General features: G+C 35.8%; 1 protein-coding gene across 4 annotated transcripts in view; it reads right to left on the minus strand.

Annotated features, from left to right (window-relative positions):
* The window catches only part of LOC125674601 (E3 ubiquitin-protein ligase Mdm2-like), a 34,634-nt gene that overhangs the window by 8,025 nt on the left and 292 nt on the right, over nt 1–26,317 (minus strand). The window contains exons 1-10 of one of the 4 annotated variants that reach the window (XM_056160510.1): nt 26,154–26,317; nt 22,399–22,444; nt 18,600–18,830; nt 17,613–17,687; nt 15,948–16,081; nt 15,549–15,693; nt 11,400–11,682; nt 9,861–9,967; nt 6,183–6,344; nt 3,883–4,152 (exon numbers count right to left, since the gene is read on the minus strand). The exon at nt 26,154–26,317 is cut by the window's right edge and continues 289 nt beyond it. In XM_056160510.1, coding sequence (XP_056016485.1) covers nt 3,883–4,152; nt 6,183–6,344; nt 9,861–9,967; nt 11,400–11,682; nt 15,549–15,693; nt 15,948–16,081; nt 17,613–17,687; nt 18,600–18,830; nt 22,399–22,443 — 1,452 coding nt within the window. In that variant the 5' untranslated portion in view covers nt 22,444; nt 26,154–26,317. The remainder of the gene's footprint in view (nt 1–3,882; nt 4,153–6,182; nt 6,345–9,860; nt 9,968–11,399; nt 11,683–15,548; nt 15,694–15,947; nt 16,082–17,612; nt 17,688–18,599; nt 18,831–22,398; nt 22,445–26,153) is intronic. The other 3 variants (XM_056160509.1, XM_056160512.1, XM_056160511.1) reach the window with 3 other exon arrangements.

The raw sequence follows: 26,317 nt of genomic DNA on the forward strand, positions 1-26,317 counted from the left end.
ACTTAAATGCCACTGACAGTGCCTATACTGACGAAAGACTTAATTTACATAATATATGTTAACATTAACATGATATGACTAACTTGGACCCATCCCTCTATCAAAACCTTGGAGTTGCCAAATTCACAATTTTGTTACAGTGTACCTTCTTTTCCATGCATTTAGTTTTTATATACCATATCAGCAAAATTAAAGAAGTCTTTCAAATGATCACCATACATGCCAACTTTTAAAAATTCCCCATGGGGGATTTTGCACGCGACATTTTTTCAAAGCTCTAAATTAGCTACTATTTGGTGTGAAAATAAACATTTGTCTTTTCAAAAAAATATCAATTCAACCATTGTACATGTATCATTAGGCCACATTAAATCGATTCTCTGGTTCTCAGACACCGCCTCCCACCCCCCCCCCAAATCGGCCGCTGACACGAGTTTATTGCCGGCCCGGAAAAAAAATCGCTGCCGTCCGTATTTGATCCGTCAAAATAAAATTTGTGTTTTGGCGCCAAAATCGTAAAGCGCCTTGCTGAATAAGATGTGCTGCTTAGTTGATGTAAACAATATGGTGACAGAAACAGTTCTTGCCAGCATTGAGATTATTTTTAACTCAAAACAGATTGTTCCATGGACAATTATACTGACAAGACTCGTCCTTGACAGTTGATACGCTTTGCAAGAAACTTCTGGGCGGTGAATTTAAAGAAATTGAAACCGTGAAGGAACAAATTGATGAAAGCAAGGCCGAGTTGAAGTACGACGTTTTCGTAGATCGAAACAAAACAGCTGACAGCAAAAAGAAGCTATAAGGTGTTGAATACCATTTGTAAAACTAACTTTCTTCACTACACACAAAAAAAAAACCCCACGGACAAAAAATCCCTACCCATTTGTGACATGGAGATAAACTGAAAAACTAAACCCCCTACCTACACTGTACCTACCCAATTTTTGAAAAACAATTGTCTGAGAACCAGAGAATCGATTTGATGTGGCTTTATATTAATACAGCATCAAGAAGTGTGTTTTATTCTCCATTAACTTCAACAAAACTAAAAAAAAAAAATTAAAGCCACTTTGAAAGATACATAATAATTTTATTAAAATCATCAACTATTCTGCAAAAAGTTAAAGATAAACTAGTATATCCCCCCTCCAACAATAATTTACATAGTACATACTATTAATACATAAAAGTTGTTTTTGTTTTACACTATAACATGAATTGACTAAACAAAAGCACATGCATATAGATACAACTAAATAGGTGATCTTGCAGTCTGTAAACATGGCCTTACAAAGTCTGGTGGAACAATCTGCAACCAGAAAAAGAGAGTTCGATCGGCTCTGCCACAAAGTTTGTGACCCCCCCCCCCCCCCCCCCCCCCCACCAAAAAAAACCCCACCTCTGCATGCATGACATCTGAAATAAAAAAAGAAAGATCATCAAATACTATTTTCTTTAATTGTTAATTTACTTGCATGCTAATACCAAATTCAAATTTTAATTGACTACAGTAACAGATTTATGCGAATCATGTATCACAGTCATCTGAATAAATTTATCAACAATTTGCGTAAGTTATGCCCCCTGTCCGCCATCTCCCGGTGAAAAAAATCGTTTCTCCATACGTTGGCCTTCGTAATTTTCTGATCTGTAGCTTTGAAATTCGTTATTTTTCTATCAATTGCAGTCAGCTACAATAATGCCCCGTAATGGGGCAACCCATTAATTTGTATGAAAACTTAATAATTAGATATAATTCACGATGGTAACCTCTTAAATTTGGTAGGGTAATTAGAAAACTTGGCTTTTCACCAATTGACCTTTGACTAACCCTGCAAAGGGACCTAACTTGCGGCAAAGAGTTGATATGTGTATACTAGGCCTCCTATAATTTTATAATACTAGGCCCCATATAATTTTATAATACAATCACTATAGATTTGAATATATATATATAACTGAAAAAATATAATTTGACGTACCTATTTCATATCTTGGAGGCTGTCAGCCATCCAGAAAATTGGGAATGTCCAAATGTTTGGTGGTGTGACTATCATCGTTGTCGTTCACGTTTGTGTAAAGAAATATGCCAATTCGAAATCCATCTTCTCAATCAATTAATATAAAAAAAATGCTCCTCACTGTCCGATATACACCCCGTCACAGGCAAATTACACCATTCACACATTCCAATACCACATGATGCGGGTTAACAGCAATGGTTTACTTACTGTCCCAATTTCGGATTGGCTAGCGACAAAGAAATGGCGCAGTATTTTAAATTTGGGTTCGAAATCGGGGTTTGTTGTCGTAAATCGGAGAACTATTTTTACAAAATTGGGATTTCTAGGGTAATGCTTACCTGTTTGGGAAAGCGGGAATCATGTTTAAAATTAGGAGAATCTCGCCTAAATCGGGGAAAGTTGGCATATATGGATCACTAATAATTTTAGCCCCACCCTGTAAACAAAAACCCCTACCCATGGGATCATGAAATTTATAATTTTGGTAAAGCACTACCAACTCTTTTTAACCTTCGATTTAATTTCAATTTACATGTAGTATCAATAGCATAAAAGAAGATATTATCTAAATGTTTTACACATACCGTATATACTCGCCTATAAGTCGGTCCGCCTATAAGTTCATTGTATTTTTTAAGGTTATTTTGTAGAAATTTGCCATTGACCCGCTTATAAGTCGGTACAAATTTTTGTCAGAATCGGTTGACAATTTCAAGTCAATGCTCTTTTTTACCTATAGTTTCAAAAAATATTTTGAGAAATTAATAATTATGAGGTGCTCAATATCCAAGCCATATCTGTTTGGGGTTTAAACGCACCCCTTGATCTGTTATGGACATTGATCCCTTGTTTACCTACGCAATTATGATCTCCTAATTACCAGTACCTGACAGCGTGTTTACTTAGCGGCATGCGCCTCACGGTTATGGTGGGGTTCCGGTATAATTCAATGTATCAACAATAGAGTTTTTAAGAGTCAAGAATGATGATCTAAATTATCTGTTAACAATATTCAATCTTTTATGAAATATATTTCAGCCAGTATACATATGAATATTTCAATATTAAATCGTGTTCGTAATTTAATTTTACCGATAAACGATAGATTAGTTGAATTGAAAGTATTCGTTACCAGTATGTAAATAATTTTTAACAAGATAAAAATATGTAAATGTCTAGATATTTGTGTACAATAATCATTTGTGTGGTAGTCCATGATAATCGTCGGAGTTGTTTAAAAAACACTACATTACGCCGCCTAGAAAAATACCAATCTTCTTAGGACGCGCCTATAAGTCGGACATAGAGTTTTGGACCAAAAATTGACTCCCAAAAAATCCGACTTATAGGCGAGTATATACGGTATTCACTATATATACCAAGTTTGGCCCTGCCCTCGAGTCAGAACCTCTACCCTCTAATTAGGGGAGGAACTACGTGACTAAACAATAATACTGTGGTCTATGGGATCTAATTTAGTGGACTGTACATAAATATTTTCTTTGGTCGCCCCATCAAATTAAAATCATATAATATTCATTCATTATTAGGACTCCAACCTGACCAAATTATGATTTTAAAAAAAAATTGGCGGATTTGTTAATACACAATCCACAAAAGAATTTAAAGAAAACATAAAAGTGGCCTCTGAAAATGGATTAAATATGCATAAAAACTTGCAGGGAGATCTGAAAACAGAAGATAACAATGAATGGATGACTACAAGGATGGGTCTGACTGTATATATTGTGTTAAAGTACTTACAAGCATCTGTCCGTTTTATCACGTCAAGCGGTGCAAAGGTGACCTTGACCTTTGATCTAAAATCTGAAGGTATCTTTCTTTGACCTACCTTTGTAACAAATATGATGTCTGCAGGTTGAACATTACTCGAGTTACCATGCCAAACAATTCCAGTCATTTTCTCATTGTGATCTTGACCTTTGACCTGGTGACCTAAACATTTACAGGTGTCTCCCTCTGACCATTGTCCACTTACATACTGAATACGTATTGTCAATGCTGTAGTTATGTCACACAATCCCACAGTCAATATCTGTTGTGATGACCTTCTGACCTCAAAATCTTTGGTATCTTCTTCTGACCAGTGTCCACTTACATACTGAATATGAAATCTTTAGATTAAAAAATATCAGAGAAATTAAATCACATCATCCTTCATCTGACATTGACCTTCTGACCTCATTGTTGTCCTCTGACCATTTTCCATACTGAATATGAAATCTGTAGATTAAATACATGGAATTCTGGAGATTTTGCATCACAGAAATATGGACAGACAGACACACAGACAGACACAGCAATTAGATGGATATATTTTCAACTCTATTGTAACCCACTCTTGGTCCAGGGATTATGACTGAGAGAAGTTTGAATCTATTTTGCGATGTAAATTTAGATTCTTGTATAAAATTTGCTTATTATAATTAGATAGCCTTGTTGGTTTGATGACACATCTTATCATAAACATCCTCCCCTAATTTGATATGCTTACTTTTTTGCATCTTTCTGGTCTACCTTCTTTATCATTTGGGGATCATTGTTTGAAAAATTTGGTGTTTTAGGTGAGACCTTCTTTAGGCCAAACTCAACCACACCGCACATTACTGGGAACAAAATTAACTCTACCTGGGGTTCTGTTGTCATTGAGAAGGAACTTTTAAAATTGTTTTATATATCTATGTAAACATTAACATCATCCTATTACTGGTGGATCCGAGTTAGATCAAACCTCCTTTACACTACAAACTGAATCACTCTTGTTATTCATCAGCAGATCTAATCAGTTGTTCATCATTAAAAGGTTATTCTTGCATTCCTATGCAATACTTGCATCCCCTGTTTTGCCTCCAAGCCAATGTCCTGGGGCCATAGCTCAAACAAAGTTGAGTTGAAAACAACATGAGGATGTCTGAACATTGCAAACTTCTCTGACACACTGTAGCCTTGTTGTTCTTGAGAAAATTTATTATACATGTATTGTAATTTCAAGCATTACGTCAGACCTCTACTGTGGCCATGCTTGGATTTCTCAAAAAAACAACAACCCTCAAACTTAAAGTTGTATGGTCTGAATTACGACAATTTTTTACCATCTTGTAAAAATGCTATTAAATCATCGCAAGTATGTAGTTATGAGGCTGTATGACATGTCGTATATTATTTCACCTGTTTTAACCAAAATTATTTGATTTTAAATCGGTGTTTACAAACAACCGCATCACTCTGCCATTTCAAGTGACAGTCACGAGACCAGTTCAGACTTTCAGATCATCGGTGGTCTTATCTGTGTAAAGCTGTGTATTTTGTTACAACAGTACCATGCCATAAGTTTAATAGAAATAAAAATATCAAATACCTCTTAGTAATTCGTTGTTTTACGCTCTTTCAGTCTTAAAATTAGACATTTGCGTCCGAGTTAATAAATCATGTTGGGATTCCCCTGACAAGCGTGGGTCTATTTATAGACGCCTAACATTGTATAATTTAAGCGTCATCTGTAATACCTCAAGCCTTTCACTGAAAAACAGTGTTTTCTGTGAAAGGCCTTAGGTGTTCCGGATGATTTTATGTGTACCACACTGTTTACTTTCTAAATAATCTTTTCACCGTTTTCTTTTACATGCAAATGTTTTCAAGCATGTAATTAAGGAAAAGTTAATAAATTTTAACACTAATTAATCTGCTTGAAAGTAATTATGTACAAAAATAATACATGAACATCGGATCATACAGTTTTAAGTATTTCAGCAGTCAAAATTTTAGTAAAATCTCAGACTTAAGTCCAAATTTTGACTTCAGTTTATTTCGAGAAATCCAGGCCATATCTTGGTTATATGAGAATGAACTTGCATAGATCTCCACTATATCAGGACGCTGTCACAGACATTTCAACATTTCTGTCTCAGTAGTTTCAGGAGCAGGCTTGGAACATTTTTGAAGACCACACCTTATTTTCACTTTTTCCTTTATATCATCTAACCTTGTAATGGGGCGTGTTTTGTTTGTAGCGAATACGACCGACATTGATCTACTGGTTCTGGGGAAGTGGAAAATATTAAGATAACACACATGAATTTAGATCAGGAGAACTAAATCGAGTCTGAGGGGAGCTCTGAACACCTGACTGACCTGGCCTGAGGCTACAGAGGAGGACTCGGACAGGATATCTGATGGCTCAGAGTCCTCCAACTCGTACTCAATGGAAAATGTGTCCGAAGCTTGGCGACCCTCTTCTTCCAGCAACCACAGGTCATCAGATGAGTCCTCAATCTTGCTGGAAGATCCGTCTTGCTGTTTGGTACAGAAAATTTATTTAGTTCCTCTGCTTTAAAGTCGATGTCTAATAAATTTTTAAAATCATACAATTTAAATTTTGGATTGATCATTAAAAATCCTTCATTTTCACCGATATCTCTACTATATTTTAGGCCTAAAAATTAATTACTTGGTTCTCAGGCCCGTCTGCATTTGTCTAAAAACCACATTAACCCATCTAGGTCATCCCAATGTTTTGTGTAAACAGTTAAAATATCGCAAATGGTCAGCAAGGTTGCGTAGTTCTAAATGTTTCATCGCAATGGCGTTAATATCTGTACAGATACAAAAAAGACAACGGTTTTTCCAATGCTATCTCTATGCTGGAACCGTTTAAAAAGTTGTAAGTTTAGAATGAACAAGAGATGTTTGTAAAACACATATGCCCCCCATGGTGCAAAATTGAAAAGGGTTATACACACACATCATTTAATTGATAGCAGTATCATCAATTCAAAATATTGAGCAGAAAATATCTTCCTATGTCAAGAGTGGATCGACCATGTGACCTAAAAATCAATAGGGGTCATCTACTCCTTATGCTGCACCAGTGTACCAAGTTTGGTGTCAATCCAGCAAATAATTCTTAAAATATAGGAAACAATATATTATGTCCAGTTAAACCATTGACCTTTGACCATGTGACCTCAATATCAATAGGGGTCATCTTCTCCCGATAGGTACCAGTGTACCAATTTTGATGTCTGTCAAGCAAAGGGTTCTCAAGATATTGAGCGGCCAGCATATTCCTATGTCCAGTTTGAATCTTGACCTTTGACCATGTGACCTCAAAATCAATATGGGTCATCTTCTCCTGAAGCTGTACCAGTGTACAAAGTTTGATGTCTGTCAAGCAAAGGGTTCTCAAGATATTGAGCGGACAGTATTCCAATGTCCAGTTTGACCCTTGACCTTTGACCATGTGACCTCAAAATCAATAGGGGTCATCTTTTCCTAAAGATATACCAGTGCACCAAGTTTGATGTCTGTCAAGCAAAGAGTTCTTCAGACATTGAGTGGTCAGTATATTCCTATGTCCAGTTTGACCCTTGACCATCAGTCTTCGATGTTAACCGTGGCCCGATGCCCAAGGCCAGTAAAATCGGGATTGGGCTTCTAAAAATATTTAACCCAGGAGTCCGGCGGGCCTGTAAATGTTTTATTGTATGTTTTGTATATATTACAAATAAAGCGTGAGATTGACTCAGACTTTGTCAGGACTTAGCAGTGAAATTTTGCATCGAAAAACGATCAACCATGCTGCCTTTTCTGAAGTATAGGGAGGCAAGGGCACTGGAAGTTAATGTAAATATATAGTATGTGCATGTATAAAAAATACACATACTATATATTTACATTAACTTCCAGTGTCCGTGTAGGGAGGGGGTTCGTCCGTGAAATTCCAGACCTCACAAGCGTATTTCGCAATCACAACCATCAGATCCAAATAAAAATACAAAACGGTCGTACAAGGAGAAAAGAGAACGAAAATTCATGCCCCATTGGACCGAGGGTGGACCTTTGCTAAGATTTAATTCTGGAGAAAACAAAATGTCTTGTACGTTATGTTTACAAAACAAAGTAGAACATGAGCTGCTGATGTATCTGCGAGATTAATATGTTGAAAAATAAAATAAGATAATCCTTCTAATGTCAGTTGTTCTCTAACTATGATCATCTTGATATGTATTTTCCTACAGTAGAACATACATGTATCTATAGTGTAGAATCAGCATGGAACACCTTGCAAATGACAAGTGATCAAATTAGAAAAAACATTTTGGGCCATTAAAATATTGTTCAGGCTTGCAAAACTATTATACTGGGAGGCCCGAAGGGCCTGTGCTTCACAACGTTTTTCGTGAAAATTGGACCATGTGACCTCAAAATCAATAGGGGTTACCTACTCCTTAGGATGTACCAGTGTACCAAGTTTGATGTCTGTCAAGCAAAGGGTTCTGAAGATATTGAGCAGACAGTGTATTCCTATGTCCAGAGTAGATTGACCCTTGACCTTTTGACCTGAAAAACAATAGGGGTCCTCTTCTACTCATAACCAACCCACATATGAAATATTATTATGATCAAGTGAATGGTTCTCAAGATAATGAGCGGACAATATGCGGTCTACCGCCCGACTGACAGGTGCAAAGCAATATGCCCCTCTTCTTTGAAAATAAGAGTACTGCCAACGGTATATATAATACACCAGTGAAAAGCTAATATAGGGTGTTTTTCTTACACCATGATTTGTAGAACTTGGCTTCAGGTAGTATCAGCAATCATCAGGGTGTGACATGTAAAAACAGACCAATCATGTAATCTCTATGTAATATTTTCACTTAGCATAAGATGTACATTGTATGTGTATCAAGTTTTGTGGTACTAGTCCCAACAGGTCGGTCTGTATCCTGCTACTATGATGACCTAGACCTTTGGAAATAATATGCATCCTCCACTTGGCATAAGGTGTATGTGTACCGAGTTTGACAGTCCTAGCCCCAACAGTTCGGTCTGTATACTGCCTACAAGGTTTTCCTACTAAGTCACACTGCGACCTTGACCGTGAAAAACAACAGACATCTTCCTCTCATCATGGAGATCAAATGTAGCAAGTTGCAATATCCTGGAGCTTACGTTTCGGTTTGTATCCTGCCCACACGGTTTTTCTACTTTGTGATACTATGACCTTGACCCCTGACTTTGAAAAACAACAAACGTTTTCCTTTCATCATGGTGATCAAATGTACCAAGTTGTAAAATCCTGGAGCTTACGGTTCAGTCTGTATCCTGCCCACAAGGTCCAGACAGACAGAATGACAGAGACATACCATAATATGTCCTGTTTTCAACATGCGTATAAAAAAATCCCTATCCGTTTTTTATAAAAGAAAAAATCCATTCTCATCAATTTTTATGAAATTGGCCTGAGAACCAAGTAATTAACTTGTTTTGGCCTTACTGTTATGAACATAAAAGAATTGCACAAAATGAATTTGAATGTACAATCTACAAACCATTTTCACATGAGATATCATTCATGATAAGCCATCACCAATTATAAATTTAACATTAAGGAGGTATGCTACACCAGAGAAATTTGATGTAGATGAAAAGTGTAGGATATGTACAAAAATATTTTGAATTTGAAAATTTTCAAATTTACTTTATTTTGTCAAAAAATACAGTTTTAGTAGAAGGTAATCTGAAAAAAAAATTAAAACCCCTGCTGGACTCGAACCTGCAACCTACAGTTCAGCAGTCGGTATTCTAACCTACTGAGCTACTCGGCTAGGTATTTAAATAGAAAAGGAAAAGTTTTATATTGCCGATATCGATTTTGTCATCCATGTTTTTAAAGGAAGTCAGCCATTATGACGATGTAGAGTACTACCTTAACATGGCAATTTAAGGAATTTTACTCACAATATTTTAAGTCTTCAAATTCAATGAATAAACTCATATTATATGTACACATATCTTGAAGATTACCTGAATACTCATTTGATCGCTGTCGGACTCTGTCTCCACTTTGACCTTTATGTACATAGGGGCAGGATTTTCAAAGGAATTCCCTGATGTACTAGGCTGGTTTTGGTCTGAAAAAGTGGTGAATGAAGAAAATGAGCTGTAATAAACATTTTCAATAACATTTACTATATATCAACATTTAAAAAAACAAGAGATGTTTGTAAAACACATATGCCCCCCATGGTGCAAAATTGAAAAGGGTTATACACACACACATCATTTAATTGAGAGTAGTATCATCAATTCAAAATATTGAGCAGACAATATCTTCCTATGTCAAAAGTGGATTGACCATGTGACCTAAAAATCAATAGGGGTCATCAACTCCTGAAGATGTACCAGTGTACCAAGTTTGATGTCTGTCAAGCAAAGGGTTCTCAAGATATTGAGCGGACAGTATATTCCTATGTACAGTTTAACCCTCGACCTTTGACCACGCGACCTCAAAATCAATAGGTGTCATATTCTCCTGAAGATGTACCAGTGTACCAAGTTTAATGTCTGTCAAGCAAAGGCTTCTCGAGATATGGAACGGACAGTATATTCCTGTCTAGTGTGACCCTTGACCTTTGACCATGTGACCTCAAAATCAATATTGGTCGTCTTCTCCTGAAGTCGTATCAGTGTACCAAGTTTGATGTCTGTCAAGAAAAGGGTTCTCAAGATACTGAGCAGACAGTATATTCCCATGTCACGTTTGACCCTTGACCTTTGACCATGTGACCTCAAAATCAATAGGGGTCATCTTCTCTTGAAGATGTACCAGTGTATCAAGTTTGATGTCTGTCAAGCAAAGGGTTCTTGGGATATTTAACGGACAGTATATTCCTATGTCCAGTTTGACCCTTTACCTTTGACCATGTGACCTCAAAATCAATGGGGGTCATTTTCTTCTGAAGATGTACTGGCGTACCAAGTTTGATGTCTGTCAAGCAAAGGGTTCTCTAGACATTGAATGGTCAGTATATTCCTATGCCCAGTTTGACCCTTGACCTTTGACCATATGACCTCAAAATCAATAGGGGTCATCTACTCCTTAGGATGTACCAGTGTGCCAAGTTTGATGTCTTTCAAGCAAAGAGTTCTCAAGATATTGAGCGGACATTATATTCCTATGTCCAGAGTAGATTGACCCTTGACCTTTTGAACAATAGGGATTCTCTTCTACTCATAACTAACCCACATATGAAATATCATTATCATCAAGTGAATGGTTCTCAAGATATATAGCGGACAACACATGGTCTACAGACCGACCGACAGACCGACCGACCGACCGGTGCAAAACAATATGCCCCCTCTTTTTCAAAGGGGGGCATAAAAACCCAAAACCCCACTCATCTGTCCATCTTCCTTTTTCAATAAGAAGAGTGCAGGGTGCAGTTGACAAAGGTTAGTTCACTTTAACTGACAGTTAACTTTACATTTATATAGTTAACTGTCAGTCAAACCTAACGAACTTTCGTGTAACTGGACCGTGATAACTAACTCATCTCTTACCCGTGCAACCTTTCTCAGCTTTTTTTTGTTTTGGTTTCTGCCTCCTTTTTGGCCTCCGTTTTTGTCTCCTGCTCTCTTTCGATGTAGCGCCTTGTGATGAGGTGCTCCGCGAGGTCCTGCTTTGTGATGAAGTGGTCCGCGAGGTCCTGCCTTGTGATGAGGTGGATGTGGAAAGCACAGAGGTGGACTGCACAGAGGCTCCTCCTGAAGTGGACGGACTCGTGCTACTAGTTATGATGGAAGTCGGCCTACTCAGGTTTATACAAACCACAGGGCTACGTCTCTGGAAAATCCACGCAATTGAAACCATGATCAATATATCCTGTTTGAGTGTATTGTCTTTTTGACAAATCCTTTATTCCTGTTTAGGCCTAAAATAATTAATTACTTGGTTCTCAGGCCCGCCTACATCTCTTTTAACAATGCGCATTACCCATGAATAAAATAAAATTTCTCTCATGCGCTCGTAGGATGCTAAAAAAAATTCGGAAACCCTGACCACATTTTAGATACTCCCGTCAGTAAAATGTTTGACAAACGTCTGGATGATACAGACACGTGCAATCAAATCGCGCCATACATAGTTTGGTTTGAGTAATGGCGACCCCCATATCTAGCCCATGTTGTCGCCTTTGCCACAACATTTTGTCTATAAAAACAAAGACGGACAATTTTAAGAGAACATTTTGGGGTTTACGATCAACTTTAAGAGATAATCGATAATGCACCTCTGGCGCCCAAATGACGATAAATATATATTATTACTACAGTAACTTGATCCGAAGAGTCGGATCACGTCGAGTTGACAGGCGCGGATCATCAGATCACACGAGACGCGAAGCATCGAGTTTGATCTGATGATCCGCGCCTGTCAACGAGACGTGATCCAACTCTTTGGATCAAGTTACTGTAGTAATGATAAATTTATTATATATCCCCTTCTGCATTTTAAATCCACATTTATAAGATGATAAATGTAATCCAAATTATCAAAAACACAGACATACCATGAAATTATGTTTTGTGTACGTAGTTTTGTTTTGTGACACGGTCAATATTTTCCACAAATAACGTTGCGTTGATGCATTGTGATGTCATTGTGACGGCATCAGTTTCAGAGGATACTGATACGGAATCAGAAAACCACAGTGTGGTGATCTGGAAAACCGGATCACACGCTGTGAAATCCACAGTATCAACAAACGATACATTGATGGGTATATAATAAAGGACGGTATGTGCTGGAATAAACTGAACAAACTCAGCAAAATTGAGTGCCATATCAAAACGAAAGTAGAAACACTGAAATCTGAATCATCATGAATGGCATGTTTTGATAAGTGATTTACGCCTTAAACACAAAGATGACATAGGCTTACAGCAATTATGCATACTTGGATAAAACAAGAGGCTCATGGGCCACATCGCTCACCTGAGTCACCTTGGTCCATATCAGAAGACTTTCTATATATATTTGCATGTAAAACCGTAGTCCTTATCATGGCCCCAACCTTCCCCTGGAGGCCATAGTTTTTGCAAACTTGAATCTACACTATGTCAGAAAGCTTTCTTGTAAATGTGAACTTCTTTGGCCCAATGGTTCACGAGAAGAAGATATTTGAAGATTTTTCCTATATATTTGTATGTAAAACTTTGATCCCCCCTTGTGGCCCCATCCTACCCCCAGGGGCCATGATTTGAACAAACTTGAATCTGCACTATATCAGAAAGCTTTCATGTGAATATCAGCTTTTCTGGCTCAGTGGTTCTTGAGAAGAAGATTCTTAAAGAATGTCCCTATATATTTGTATGTAAAACTTTGATCCCCCCTTGTAGCCCCATCCAACCCCCAGGGGCCATGATTTGAACAAACTTGAATCTGCACTATGTCAGAAAGCTTTCATGTAAATATCAGCTTTTCTGGCTTAGTGGTTCTTGAGAAGAAGATTTTAAAAAAAATTTCCTATATATTTGTATGTAAAACGGGTCAACATTTACGTTTGCCCGCTTGTCCGGTACCAGTGGAAAAACATTTCGGACAAGTGAATATTGATGGGCACTTGTCCGATTGGACAAGTGCTTTTTTATGTAAAGAAGTCTCCAAACAATTTTGTGAAAAGTTTATCGGTAGTTGAGAGTCGGAAGTTCATGTAAAATGAAGTTCGATCGCTATGTAAACTAGCTGAGTCAAACTCAATCGGGATTGGTGTTCACTTATTGCGTACTACTTTCATTCATCTATGGCAATCTCTCACCAGAAGGTGTTACGCTACGCTCCACAATGTAGCGTGCCCTCTGGTGAGAGAATGCATCCATGGATCTTACGAAGTCATTGATTCAAGATGGGAAGTCTAGATCAAATTTTGTTTTATGCGTTTGTTGTTATACCCCCCGCAAACGAAGTTTCGGGGGGTATACTGGAATCACTTTGTCCGTCCGTCCATTTGTCCGAAGACGCAATTTGTCCGAAGTTTATTTCTAATACCGCTGGACATATTTCATTCAAACTTTATGCACATCTTCTATATATACTAATGTCATTTATTTACTGACAAAATCAATGACAAAGTAAAGTTGGCATAACATAATGATCTTTAACAAAGTGAATATAAACTAAAGACTAGAAGAGTTGACCAGGGATTTGCAATCATACAGCCTAAAATGTGCCAGATAGTATTCATTGTTTATATTAAGCATATTTTTAATATTTCATGTACTGCTGTACTGTAGAATATACACTTCTGCATTCACATTGATTGCCCTGTAGATAATGTGAAAATATCCAATGTGCTTGCATTAAATATTTCCCATCATCTTATATGCCCCGCGGGGGGTATTAGTCCCATTAGGACAGTTCTAGTTTTTATCAAGAGAATAAGAAAAAAAAAAAATCAACCAAGCAGGTATAAAAATAGACTATATATTAAGTAAATTAAATACAGTTTTCAAGTTGACGATATTAGATCCTTTTTATAAAATTTTTTCGGACAAGTGAAGTTGAAGTTCGGACAAGTAAATATCTTTGTCTCTTGTCCGAATGGACAAATAGGAAAAAAAGTTAATGTTGAGCCCTGTAAAACTTGGATCCCCTATTGTGGCCCCATTCGACCTCCGGGGGCCAGAATTTTAACAATTTAGAATCTGTACTATATAAGGAAGCTTTCATATAAATCTCAGCTTTTCTGGCACAGTGGTTCTTGAGAAGAAGATTTTTAAAGATTTTTCCTATATATTTGTATGTAAAACTTTGATCCCCTATTGTGGCCCCATCCGACCCCTGGGGGCCATGATTTTAACAATTTAGAATCTGCACTACCTAATAAAGCTTATCTATAAATTTTATCTTTTCTAGCCCAGTGGTTCTTGAGAAGAAGATTTTTTAATGACCCTACCCTATTTTTACCTTTTCTTGATTATCTCCCCTTGGAAGGTGGCCTGGCCCTTTATTTTATCAATTTAGAATTCCCTTTACCTAAGGATGCTTTGTGCCAACTTTGGTTGAAATTGGCCCAGTGGTGTTTGAGAAGAAGTTAAAAATGTTAAAAGTTTACAGACGGACGCCGGAATACGGGTGATCAGAAAAGCTCACTTGAGCTTTTAGCTCAGGTGAGCTAAAAACAACCCAATTCTGGTGTTTTCATCTGTCGACTACACAAGAAACAGAAATTATAATGCATTATCTGATTCACTGGGTACTATATATATTAGTTTGCTCAGACTGTGTCAAAACCCTGTTTTAGTGCTGGTATATTCCCTCCAATATGCTTTTTACTACTGTGCAGATGACACAGTTGAGCTAATTGAAGGGGCTTATCCCACTTGTGAAAGCTGTAGGGCTAATCACCAGTTGCCACACAGAAGAAAGAAAGTAGAAAATGCAAGAGAAAAAAAGAAGAGAAGGAAATAATGCTCTTGATTTCTTTGTTCAACGTTTATTGAGCACTGGATTAAAAAAAAATTAAAAATGGGAGTTTTGAAATAAAATAATAAAAAAATCCCTCATCTGTTTTTCATGAGATAAAATGGGGAAAAAAAAGATCTCCCTCCCTCATTTATTTTTGACAAAACTGCCCTGAGAACCAAGTAATTAATTTTTTTTTTACCTTATCATTTGACTTTAATATTTCATCCATTTAAAACTAGACTTACCTCCCCTGGAATCTGTGTGACTTGTGTGGTGGTGGCAGCACTTGTCTCTGATGATAGGTCTCTAGGAGCAGGTCTGGATACCAACACTTGCTTCCTTTTTAGACACATATCAGGAAGCTGGTAACAATTCCTTTGGATCAGCTGCCTATTTGCATTAACACATATAAATGTAGCCAAGATTTTCTTTTCCTTGACAACATAGTCTATTAAACGAATAAAATTGTTGTCATGCAAGGTGATGTTGTAAAACTTCATACATGTACCTTTCAATCGTTACAAGTTAACATTAAGTATTCAAGATTCATTCATAATATATTTGCAATATTTACTAGTTGTACATACAGAATGTTAGTAAATTAAAGAAGATTGAAATAATCTCTCAAGGTTGAATGTACTTACAAGACATCCGATATGGTAAACCTCTGAACACCGAAAACACGGCCCAGCTCGTCATCTCCACAGTTCACTTCTCTGGGGTCATAAGGGTTATACAACCGCCTCTTACCAATGTATTCTCTCAGATAACGGCAAAGCTAATTGAACAGATACAAGCAAAGTCAATGAGTTACAATCCCCTGCTTTAAGGTTGTTTTTTTTTTTGATGAACGTGCTTACTAGTATGGTGTCATGGGAATACTGTTTGTGTGCAAGTTCATATATGTGTACTTATAATTGTCAGCAAGGCATCTATTCACAAAACCTACAAAATATGTGTCGTTACAATACCAGTAAATACCAAAGACATCGGACCGTCTGACAAAACCGGTAAATTTGTGATTGGGCGGTTCACTCTCACAGTATGTAGGACGAACTGTCTAATGATGGTTCTATTAGACAGAGTCTCTATCTCTATAAAGCTTTCAAATCGATGAATTAAATGTTGAAATGAATCAAGTGTTTAGTCAACATTGACAGCAATAGGCAGAAGGTCCTACAGCTGGCTGGAATCAGATACAGGAAAACATGCTTATAACAGGCTTTCAAGTGACATTTTGCAAAAAATAAGGGCCATTTTTAGGGCAAAATTATCAAAAAATAAGGGCCTTTTTGTTAAGGATTTTTAAGGGCTTTTTAGACAAAAATGAGGGTTAAATTTACAAATCAATAGGAAAGAAAAAATGTTTTACTCACCATTTGCAAGAGCAATAATACAAAAACTAATTACCCACTCAGAAGATCATAACAGTGGTCATCAACAGCCATATTCGGCATTCAGCACAAACCATGATATAATTCAGGTGGACTCCCATGGCTCACAATCAATGCTGAATATAGCTGATAACCATCAATATGTCTTCTGAGAAGTACATTTAATCAACATATTCATTTTCTGAAAGTATACCAAGACTAAATTTAATAAATTCCAACACTTACTTTATGTCAAATTTATTTAAACTTTCAAAATTTGAAAATGTAGGAATTTCAACAAAAAACTATTAGGGCTTTTTTAGGATTCTAAAGCTCAAATAAGGAAAATAAGGGCTGTTGAAGAAAACTAAAGAAAATAAGGGCCCGCTTGAAAGCCTGTTATAATGGAGTGATGGGGACGAATAATTTTGATTCAGTAGAAACGCAATTCTTTATATCTTGCAACTACAGGGAAGGAAAAATCATTTCACTGTAAGCATGAATTCGTTATAAGCATGTAACCCTGTTTAACTTTATATCAGAGACTCGGAAGTGGTGGATGATGATGATATCAATTTGGATGATGAACTTGAAACACTGTTATATATGGATAATGATGGAGCTGTTGATGGCACCTCTGAGGATGAACACAGGAAATGATTCGATTACTTTCCCCCCGAAAAATAAATTGTGAAACTCTGGTTTTTTGTTGTTATTCCTGTAATTTTATTTTGGTCACTCAAACCTTTAGCTCGGTCTGATGACAGTTGCATTCCCAATACACGGGACTGTGTGTCATAGATTGTTCATCTCTTGCAAATCAAAAAGCAGGTCAAAACTCTTTGGCGTTTACTGCAGTACATGTACAATTGTATATAATGATCTGTCTACATCTGTCTGTGCTAAATGTCCATGAAATACATGTATATTTCATACCTCTCTTTTTGTGAGAAAATCACAGTCAGCTCCCCCATTTTTCAGGATCTTAAGGAATTCTTTCTTTGGTCTGAACTGAAAGATGGAAAAATCATGTAAATGCATGATTTAAAAAAAAAAAAAAAAAAAAAGGGGGGGGGGAACTACATGTATTTACACCAATATTGTGTCAAATAAGATTATCAATGGTAGATGTAGAGTACAGGGTGTATAAAAATTAATCGCCCACTTGTCCTAGACTGGTTCAAATTAGCTCAGGATAGGGAACGCAATAATGCACTTGTTCCCAGTGATGAGTAAAATTTCTGTGCCTGCTGAATTTTATTTCAAAAGTATTTGAAAATTATTTGGTTTTACAGTGTTCTGACTGAAAACTACTTTGTCTGTGTGCATGGTACCAGTATTTCGAGCAACTACTGCAATCATACGCCAACATCCTGGAGGTTTACGAACATAGTAGACAAACTCCACTTTGGATTACTCTTTTAAACATTTTCATTGTGTTAAACTTTAAAAGCAAAGTTGGTTGGTTGTATATTGTTTATGTCCCGCTCGAGATTTTTTCACTCATATGACGACATCACCATTGTCGGTGAAGGGCTGCAAAATTTAGGCCTATGCTCAGTCCTTACGACCTTTGAGCAGGGAGGGATCTTTATCGTGCCACATCCGCTGTGACACGGGGCCTTGGTTTTTGAAAGACTACCCCATTTAATCACCTCTTAAGACAAGCAAGGGGTAGTACTGAGGACCTATTCTAACCCAGATCCCCACGAGATTTAAAAGCAATGTAAATAGAGAATTAGTTGAATAGGTTCATAATAAGTACTAAGTAATATCAGTGATATTGATATTTTGGCATCTTTCACACAGTCCGGGAGTTCAATGGCAGAGAGGACGTCTCAGTGAATTAAGGCAACTCATCAGTTCTACCACCAAAATAAATCATCATATCATATATCTCGTAATCTCCTATTTTCTGCTTACCAGAGGCATTCCAACAGTGATCTCCTCAGCAACCACAATGCGAGATGGACTTTGACCTGATGCTTGACCACTGGCCTGGGGTTGTTGGTCAGTGTGCCTGGCAGAACTTCCTGTTCTAACCGTAGCTGGAGCAGTCTGTTCTTCTCTTGACCCAGTTTCCTGTCCCCCTTCTTTCTCTGCATTTGAACTTGTTACATTTTCTTCCAATTCTTTTTTTCTTTCATTTTCTGCCTGAAAATCATCAAATTTAATATAAGTTACACAATTTATCATCAGAGCAATTCACAGGTTGCAGTAGGCTACAAGATGGGGCATTCCCTTCACAAAAGGGACCTGGTCCCAGGTTAGATTCTTGGTCTAAGTGCCACATGAAATCTAAAACAACTAGGAAGAATTGTTTTAGCACACTAAAACTGATATCTCCCCTTCCATTTTCCATAGATTTAAAAAACAACATTTTTAGGGATCATCTGTAAAGTGGAAAATTAAGACTTACAGCACATAACATTCGTCTATATGTATATGTGCTTCAAACAAGGAACAGTGTTGTGAACATGTGACAGTAAATCAAACTTGCCAACATACCAAATATCAAAGCCTATGTCTAAAGTATCAAAGGCCTATGTCTAAAGACAAAAAGTTTATGGTCCGGACAAAAATCTATTGTTTGACCTCTACATAAAAGGTCATGGGTCATCAAAAACGGTAAGCAACACATTCTTATCATGGTATACCCACAAACCAAATATCAAAGACCTATGTCAAAAGACAAAAAAAGTTATGGTCCGGACAAACTTTGTATGAGAAGCGGAAGAAGAATTCACACTAAAACAATATCTCCGCCTTCTGGGAAGGGGAGACATAATTAATATTATATATGTATAGTAAAATTCCTTTGTCATTAGAAGTGGATGTCACAGGCATTTCAGATGACTCTAAAATTTGAGTAGGTGTTGGCACAATAAAGAACCCTCACTGCTACGGCCTTATGAGCATGTACATCTGTATTCTGTATTTTCTAAAGGGAACAGTGCAAGTCTAGAAGTCTAGGCAGTAGTCTAGATATTCATGTTAAAATGTTAAAATTTGCAGTGTGGATACCATGCTTTTTTGGTTTTAAAAGTACCTGTAATATTTATTCAAGGGGTGCATGCCATTAAACAGACTACAGTATGGTCATTGTCAAACAGTTAGAGGATACATCAATACCCATTATCTATTGTAATTAAACTACGATAATTAATTGACCATCCAAATATTTGACCACAACATGCCAGATGGATTGCTGGGACAGAGAGCACTCCGGATCCTTAGATTCAAAGATAGCTTCAATGTGCATTGGGCATCTTATAATTGAATCCTTGCCTTAAATATCCAAGTTCTATCTGGTAAAATTAGAGTTTCAACAAACATGTTCAATCTGCATGCCAATTGCCAAAAGGACGGGGAAGGGGAGGGGGGGGGGGGGGGGGGGCCCAAACTTTGCAAATTACATTCCAATCACCTTCATTCACCAATAGAGACTTCTATCAATATGGAGAATTTTTCAAATCAGAGAATAGCATAACTTCAAACTTTGATGAACCTGTACTGATATATGTATGTGACTTTAGGTACTATGATTAAATCTGTGCATTTTCTATTACTCTCTTCAGGCCACAACTCATCCTCGCAAGCCATAACTTTACACACATTAACATCGAGTAGATGTCGTAAAACATCACTTCCGGCCGTGACTTATTTATTAAATTTAGAACTAAGGCCATGCCAATTTGTAATCTAGTTCGTCGGATTCGCCGCTTCTATTTGAAACAAATCCAAATTATAATATTATCAAAAAATGATATCCGCCCGCGTGTTCAAAAATATCCGTAAATATGTTTTTTAGTTTTTACAATAAGCGCACAAATAACTTTGATGTATATGCTGACAAATGACAGAAGCGCGGGCTCTCGAGAAATTTCCTAACAGTGTAATTACGGTTAAGTTATTCATGATGTCTATCTTAATATGTGCGATACTTCATAACACTGGATTGGAAGTTGTTCGTTATGCTAGAATCGAACTGGAAGCCGATGAAACTTTGGAAGCGCTATTCGATGTCACTATTTAGAGAGCATTGATAGCATATGATCGATTGTTTGATTAGCCTATATATTGACTGAAGTCTCTCTTAAGAATATTTCACTCACATGAAGACGTTACCAATGCCGGTGAAGGGCTGCAAAATTTAGGCCTATGCTCAGTGCTTATGGCACTGAGGGATCTTTATCGTGCCAAACCTGCTGTGACAAGGATCTCAGTTTTTGCAGTCCTATCTGAAGGACCGTCCCATTTATTCACCTCTTACAACAAGCAAGGGGTACTGATCGATGACTATTTTAAACCGGACCGTCAGTTAACGACAAATTCACAAAAGGTTTGGTGATGTCATATCAAAATTCAAGAAAATGCTCAAAGCGATGCAATGGATATTGCATTTGCAATGAATGTCAAAACTGGATGTCTCCCTAGCAATATGCATATCTCTGAATCGAAAGTTTGTAGAAATGAAACTTAAATAAAATGCTTCAAAAAGACGTTATCTTATTTATTGTAAACTATATCAACAAAGTTGAAAAATATTAAGTTTATGTGGTAAACAAATGATATCTGATGATTTTAGATCTTTATTTTTAGGTGCCCGCTTTTTAAAATCACACTTAATTCAATTAAAATATTGATATTTCTTGTATTCGCTCGCCTCATAATTTTTATCTCCAAAATTAAAAATAATATTTGTAAAATAATTTCGCCCTCTCGCCTCACTTTTTTGTTTGAAAATCCGAAGAACTATTTTACAATTGGTGTGGCCTAAAAATAGAGATTATGCCATCATGCGGTTCAAAATTGCTCGCAAACTCTTTACAGTTATTTTTGTTGTTGTTAAGAATGAAATATCTTATGATTTAAAGTAAAGATTCCTGTTTATTTTTTCAACACGACCAGTCGGACTAGTAAATTGACATTTTACCTGACCGGACCTATCATTAGTAGATTCAGTTGGTCGGACATGCCAAAGTGCCAAACCTTTCAACTGAATAATTGTTGGTTTGGTCTGAAACAGCTGGTATTCCACTGAACTTTCCCTTACATAAATTTATATGAATTACTGCACATCTTTAGTTTCATTTATTCAAAACATTTAATGGTGGCCTTAGGTTTCTGTTGAGTTAAAAATTAGAAGAAAACCCCTACTTTGTCACTTCAAGAAATATCTTGCTTTTTTGCCAACAGGTTGTATTCTAAAGCCATATTTGATATTTAAAAATACTTTAGACTCAAAATATCTGCAAAGTCAAGGGAACTGATGTTGCAATAAATAAGCTTATAGTTACCATTGGTAATGCTATAAATAATTATGATATGATATGATTATGTATATGCAAAAATTTACAATGCATTAATTCAACCTCATTTGCAGACAGGAGCAGAAAATTTGCTTTTGCACATACAGATTTGCACCTACCAAGTGCAAATTTGCTTACATAAGTATTTTTTGCAAATGATAAAGAAATGGATAGTTTTTCATATTACCTTTCTTGCAGAGTCTGAAGCCATGAACCGCCAAAAATGCGAGTCCATGATTCCAAAATATACACAAAGTCATTCATACCACACATTTTATCAAGCAACGCATGCGCGCAACACAAGCATCTTTTCACGACAACATGATTCTCTTGATTTCGTCATCTTCAGAAATAACAGAACTCGATTTCCTGTTCTAAGTGAACAACCCATGCATGCATTCAATACATACCTGAGCTTCATGCGACTCGAGGTCATCAGATTTGGGCTCCCCCATCCTTAAAAATTAAATCATCAAATTAAAATTTACACGTACTGAAATTAATTTTTACAATGCTGACAAGGGAAATTGATACCATGTGTACATTAATTCACAATTATGCAACTCAGAAAACAAAAACAATTTGCTAGACGACTCTAATTCTGATTGTTAAATCATTAGGTTATCTGACCTCAGATAAATTTATCAGTCCAATAAGAAATGGTCTGTTAGAATATAGCCTTATTGCACATCTGTTTAAAAAATTCCTGATTTTTTTCTAATTCTGCTTCAGGTCCCTCCGATATATTCTGATTGCTCACAAAATATGAGCCAGCTTCCTGCAAGATTCTCTTGAATAAAACCTTTATGAACTGTAAAAATTAATCACAAATAAACTATACATGTGATATTTAGCTCAGCCAAATGGTTTTATCACCAACTGAAATCCTGGAGACTTTTTTGCCATTTTTACAAAATACCTGAGAATTTTCAAAAGAAGATCACTGATCAGATGTTACTTTCCTTTTTGCAAAATTGTAAAATTTAGTCACTCTATGTACGATGTAAATAATATCATCCTGTATACCTGTATCAGCTTGTCAATACCAGGTAGAAATGAGCACTACAAATTAATACTTTTGTATTGCATCATCACTATAAATACCTGTATGACAGTCAGACAGGCACCTAGGCCCTAGCTGCAAGTCATAAAGGAAAAAAAAACAACCCAAAAAACGGCATATTTTATGAAACAATAATTCATAAACAAGTTTATCGTCAATCTACATTGTTCATTCTGCCATTTATTTTAATGCTCAAATATTTACATTACTTTAAACTGTTACTTTCTGTCAATGATATATATTACATGGTATCAGAACAGTGTATAGTTTTAGAAATGGTCACTAATTTGTCTATTTACACATTTTAAGAAATAGCATGCATGTTTATCATAATTTTGACTTCCGCTATTAAAAAAACAATAACTACATCTGCATGTCTGGGCTGGAAATGAACAAAAGTCTGGCGGACTGACCAATATTTGTTATAGTCAATCCGATGGGACTGGTCAATTTTCTAAAACGTCATTTTGGAAAACATTCTTATGGAGTCTTGACGTTGTTCCACACTCCTGTGATGTCATAAGATTTTCCAAAGTCAATAATTTAATGACTGGAACATAAATTTTGTTGGAGTCTTTTTCAATAGTTATTGTAAAAAATCTTGTTAGCCATAAAATATTTCAAAAGTCTTAGTTATATTTGAATAGTCAATAATGTGTTTCAAAATATTGAATCCAAGGACAATAACTCTGTTTTCGTTAAATTATTTATCAAGTCCATTATGCAATAGATTTCCTATATTTTTCACAAACATTTTATCAAGGTGATAAGGAATTATTATCTGTGTCTTTTCATGTAATTACATAAAATTTTAATCCATCAGTGGTTTTGAATAGCTCAGCTGTATGGTGCCAGACTTAGGTTTTTTATTGGGGTATACATACTCTGGAAGCTATAGATTTGAAATTATTTAGGAAAGGTATGGATTTTTTTCCATAAATAACTATAACAGATGTACATCTACTAATATAAACAGAAAAAATGATATGTAAACCATGCTATAAGGAAGTTGTGTCCATATTAGTTTGTTTTTTAACATTTTGGAGAATAAGGCTAATTCAATAATTTTGCACTTATTATACTAAAACTTGATGAACATATTGAAAATGAAATATGTTTTAGTTATTGACATGTTTCCTGATAAATAAATGCAATTTAAATTATTATTTCTTTTTTCATTTTAAAATAACAACAGATAACTGTTTCCAATGAATTTCATAAAAATCTACATAGGGGTACATGACTTCAGTAGTGACTGTAATGAAAATTAATATGGAAATCCTTAACTAATTTGCCTTTTTTCATTACTCTGAATGTTAATCTATTGATTCCAAACAAAAAAATGCTACCTAAACCCCAAAAATTCAGGACTAAGGACCCACCTTAAGCACACATTTGGCATTCCTCTGTAGATATCAGATGAACCAGATTAGTAAATATAAATCTCACATAAGTGTTACAATACTGTCTGAGGCATATCAAGATAAATTCCGTTATTTTAATAACATGAACGAAATTTGTTTATTTATTTCTGAAAAACTCTGGTGGACTGGTAAATTTTTCTGTGGACTGGTTGAAATTAAATCCTATCAGTCTAGCTGGACTGGTGACATAAAAAATTAGTTTCAAGCCCTGCATGTTAAACCTGTATATATTCAATGAAACTATAGAAGAAAAATAGATTTCAGAACTGTACATTTTCTATAACTCAAGTGAGCCATGCAAAGTGCATGTTAGAATCCAAGTTTCGCCGAGTGGACAAAAACTCCATCCAGAGGTTTTTAACTCAGGAAGAAGAAAAACCCAGCATCCTACCACTGATTCTTTTTTTTTTTTTTTATCCCTTTAATGATGCTATTTTGATCTTCAAAATTCAGTGAAATTAGTGACTTTTACATCAACCATGCCTCAGCATCAAGTAAAAATTCAGCATTCATTGCCTCAATTTATATAATATATAGCTTATAATTTCTCTATGAAAACCTTAAAATATGAAAGTTCTAGGAACTTCACCTTCTGATTGCCAGGAATTGGTCATATCATACATTTTTTTGGCATATTTATTCATTTCAAATCAGAGCCCTTTTGAACATATATAACAAACATGATATTAAACAATACACACATGTACAACTGTGGGTTTTTTTTTGTATGCAGCACTTTTTAGTACTTGGATCATTTTATACATGGTTCAAACATTGACTATTTGCTAACATGTAAAATACTTCAAAATATACACGTACCACCATGCAATACAGCCAGAGATATATTGAATAAATATATTCCACTAAATTGCAAAAGATACCACTAAACAGTGCATTGGTACTTCATAAGTCATCATGTTTTCATATCTTATCACTAAATTAAGATATATATATATATATATTAGGTATAAAAAGTATACAATTTTTTTCCTTTTCGCACAGAAAATTCACAAAGGTACATCAGTGTAAGTTAACTTAGTTCAGTGGGTTATAACAGGAGTTTAACATTTTACATAATTTAATTTGGATTCTGTGAGTCTTTGATGTATGTAATGTTCATGTTGTAAAGAACAGAAAAATGTTCACAATGTTGTTGTATAAGTTGAAGGTTCCTCTGTGTACATCTCTATCTGGATTAGCCATCAACGGATCACCAGTAGTTTAATTGTTAATGACAAAACATTATATAGATTTCCGATACATGAGGTCTGTACACTGCAATATGTATATTTTGGTAAGCCATTATAAAGATTACATTCCCAAAATATTTTCTTATTTCCAGTAAGGCTTTCAAGTTGATGAAAAAATATTTGCAATATAGATCTATATTCTAGCTGCCATTCAAACAGACTGAAAAGGTATAGGCCTACCGTTTGTTTTGTCCGATCTGAATAAGTACTTTATAAAATAAATTCCTAAAACATCATGTTATAGGAATTTAAAGTAGGCCTAGTAAAAGATTAATTAGTTTTTATTCAAGTTAAACATGAAACAGGTACGTATCGGCATAGGATTTTTCAAAATCAAATTTTAGACAACCCTCTTTGTATAACGACATGCTAGGGTTCACCTCAGTCCCCATGCAGTTTTCATTTTTAAAACTTTTAATTTCACTTACCCCAGTGGTTTAAATTTCGCACACAAACAAAATTACACTAGACGACCAATGGCACGTTAAAAATCTAGCATGTTTGGACACGTATGTACATGAAGGTTTTATCACTGGTCCTAGGATGGACGCGGTCAGTGATTTTTATCCAGCAGGAAGACACGGAGCATAAA

The sequence above is a fragment of the Ostrea edulis genome, chromosome 3 (genome assembly GCF_947568905.1).
Source record: "Ostrea edulis chromosome 3, xbOstEdul1.1, whole genome shotgun sequence".
In the NCBI taxonomy this organism is placed as follows: Eukaryota; Metazoa; Mollusca; class Bivalvia; order Ostreida; family Ostreidae; genus Ostrea; species Ostrea edulis.